General features: G+C 48.9%; 1 protein-coding gene across 1 annotated transcript in view; it reads left to right on the forward strand.

Annotated features, from left to right (window-relative positions):
• The window catches only part of LOC114038764 (aldehyde dehydrogenase family 3 member B1-like), a 16,804-nt gene extending 14,012 nt beyond the window's left edge, over positions 1-2,792 (forward strand). The window contains exon 10 of the mRNA XM_027856190.1: positions 1,068-2,792. Within this exon, the coding sequence (XP_027711991.1) occupies positions 1,068-1,261 (194 nt within the window). The 3' untranslated portion in view covers positions 1,262-2,792. The remainder of the gene's footprint in view (positions 1-1,067) is intronic.
• Positions 2,793-3,155: the final 363 nt, after the last annotated feature.

Below are 3,155 nucleotides of genomic sequence, written 5' to 3' on the forward strand. Positions count from 1 at the left end.
AAGCTCAGGCTCAGAGCTCAGTCTAGACTAGGGCTGGGGACCGTTCTGTCTTCAGGCTCAGGGTGTGGTCTGGGGCAGGACTGGGGCTCAGGTTGTCTGCAGGGGCAGTGCTCAGGCTCCGGGCTGGGGTGGAAATCCTTCAGTGTACCCTGAGAGCAAGAACTAACTCTGGGATCTGGGCTGTCTAACTATAGTTCAGCCTTGGTTAGATTATCACCTGCACCCAAGCATGGTGAGCCCCATCTGGATCCAGAGGGACCCCAGCCAAGTACAGGGCCCCCACCCCCTCCTGAGAGCCCAGCCACTTGGCCATGGACAGACGACCCTTAAAAATGTCATAGTCTTCTCTCCTTGTTCTCCTCCTCCTCATTGATCTATAATTTATCCGGAGCCTTCTGGAGAGAATACCTGATCTCCCAAAGACACCAGAATGAGCAAAATGCCAAACCCCCTATGAGGCTGCAAAGAGGAGAGAGGGCACAGTGAGGACGGTGGAGTGGGAGGGGCCTGGGTGGTGGCCAGGCAGACACCTGGGAGACCTTAGGCAGGTGACTTTTGGTAGCTCAGCTTCCTCCGCTGTAAAATAAGGCCATTGGATCTCCAAGGCCCCTCTCAGCTCTGACATTTTATTCTTTGTGCTTTCCCATCCCTCTTTGCCCTGGTATTCTTTGTTCTAGATCCTAGGGCCCTCCTCAGCTCGCACATTCTCTGCTCTAAGGTGCCTTCAAGCTTTGCCATTCTGGGTTCTCAGGTCCATCCCAGCTCTGATTTTGTTTTCTGCGTGCCACATTCCCTTCAAGACCTGACATTCTAAGATTCCTTCCTTCTCCGATATTCTGTGTTCTAGGGATTGTCTCCAATCTGACATTCTATGTTCTTTCCATCTCAGACACTCTGCAGTCTGTATGTGATGGGCTCCCCATCTTTAATGATCCAGTCTGTGATGACTTTAGAATGTTTCAGGGCAAGAGGCGTGGAAGAGACCTCTCTCCTGGAGGGCTGAGGGAAGGTTGCTGTCCATGGTCTGCCTGGTCCCCTGCTCAATCACATCCTGCCCCATGTTGCAGGTCACAGTGGGATGGGCGAATACCATGGGAAGTTCACCTTTGACACCTTCTCCCACCGGCGTGGTTGCCTCCTTCGTAGCCCACGCCTGGAGATGATCAACAGGATTCGCTACCCACCCTACTCCCTGAGGCACCAGTGGCTGCTGGTGTGGTTGTTGGAGCACAAGCTGAGCTTTCCTTGCTCCATCCTGTGAACCACCTCATCATCCTTGACCTTGACCTTGACCTTCCCCGGACCCACAGGCTTGGGAGGGCAGTACCAGGCCTCCCTGCTTGTCGTGGGTGTTCTACTCCCTGTCTCTCACAACTTCAGATACCCTGCCTGAGCCCCATCGTGGTAACCTGGTCGGCCCTAGGCCTTCCCACCCTGACCTGGGAAGAAAGGGTGTTTTCGTGTAAAAGATATGATTAATATGCTTACGATTAAGATTGTAGGCTCACAGATCCAGCTCTGGAAAGGAACTTGGAGGACATCAGTCCAATCCTATCATTTCATGGATGAAGAAACTGAGTCCTAGAAAGGCTAAGGGATTCCCCAAGATCACACGAGCAGTAAATGACAGAAACAGAATTTAAACTCGGGTCCTGGGGACCCTTCTCATTGCACCACACTGCCAATGTCATCCATCACACCCACTTCAGAAAACCATACTTTCATAGCTGTAGGTCATCTCTCCAACACAGATCATAATCCCTTAATGACTTATGTGGAATCAGGATTCTGGGGCTATCTTACTAGTCATGCTTCTGGGGAGCTTGGTATTACTACAGAGGGATCATGGGTCACATAGGTAGTATCAATGTCAGTATCTGAACCCAGTTCCTCTGACTCTTTTCACTGTGCCATGCTGCCTAGGCTAAACCTTGCTTACCTGAAGCAATGTGAGGAATTTCTCATGGGAAACCTCATTGCCTCCGGGCAGAACAATAGCGACCATTTGTATTCATGTGCAGTGATACATTTTCCTATCAAGAACATTCCTTGTTTAAAGAACGTCCCCGGCACAACTGCAGAGCTGTGAATGGCGAACACAACTTTGTCTTCCCTCATTTGTCCCAAGTTCCTACCTGTCTGGTCCTCTCCCTGTGGGTGACTTTTCCCGTTAGCCCGTTTAGCAGTTCACAGGGGAGCTCCTTCTAGAGCTCTGAGGATGCTCAGACTTGGTCCATTTTTGAATTCTTCATCCTTCATAGCTGTAATAAAGAATACCTTGCTGGAGTCAGGAGGACCTGAGTTCAAATCCGGCCTCAGACCAAACATTTGACACTTATTAGCTGTGTGACCCTGGGCAAGTCACTTAACCCCAGCTGCCTAAGAATTAAAAAAAAAAAAATTTTAAAAAAAGAATACCTTGGCCAAACTAGAAAGAGTAGATGTGGAATCTCCTCTTGGATATTTATTGCTATGAAGTTACCGTCTTCAACATGACCTGGTAACAATGACCAGTGTTGTCCACATGATCTTTGGAGGAGACAGGTAGCCCATCACTGGGTTCATACTCAGAGCCTTTCTGGCTTGGAAGGGCCTGCCCCTCACTCCAACCAACAGTCAATTGCAGCATCCCATTGCTACATGTAGGGTCCTGGAACTTGTTCACATCCACCATCTCCTCAGATTGAGGAGATCAATCTGTTGATTGATCCCCCATCTCCATTGAACATCCCTCAACCAAGCCCATCATTGAATATGTGACAGCATAGTAAGATAAAGAACTTTTACTTGAATCAATCAGCCAACAAGCATTTATTGAGAGAGAAGAAAGGAGTGAGAGAGAAAGGGGAGTTCCCGAGAATAAATGACTTTTTGAAGGAGAATAGTGGGGAAGGTAGAAGGGCAGGATCAAATGAATGTTTTTTTTTTGTTGTTGTTTTAAGGATAAAGGAGACATGGGTGTGTTGGCAGGCAACAAAGAAGGAACCAGTACCTGTGGAGAGATTGATGATTAGAATAGGGATGACGGTATCCCCAGGGGGCAATCTGCTGGAGAAGATAGGAAGGGAAAAGATCTGGGGGGGCATGTAAAAGGGCTGCCTCTCATAAGGAGAAGAGGAACTTCTGCATGTGAGACGGGGTGAAGGAGATAGTAG

The sequence above is a fragment of the Vombatus ursinus genome, unplaced genomic scaffold, assembly GCF_900497805.2.
Source record: "Vombatus ursinus unplaced genomic scaffold, bare-nosed wombat genome assembly UNPS02011369.1, whole genome shotgun sequence".
Lineage (NCBI taxonomy): Eukaryota > Metazoa > Chordata > Mammalia > Diprotodontia > Vombatidae > Vombatus > Vombatus ursinus.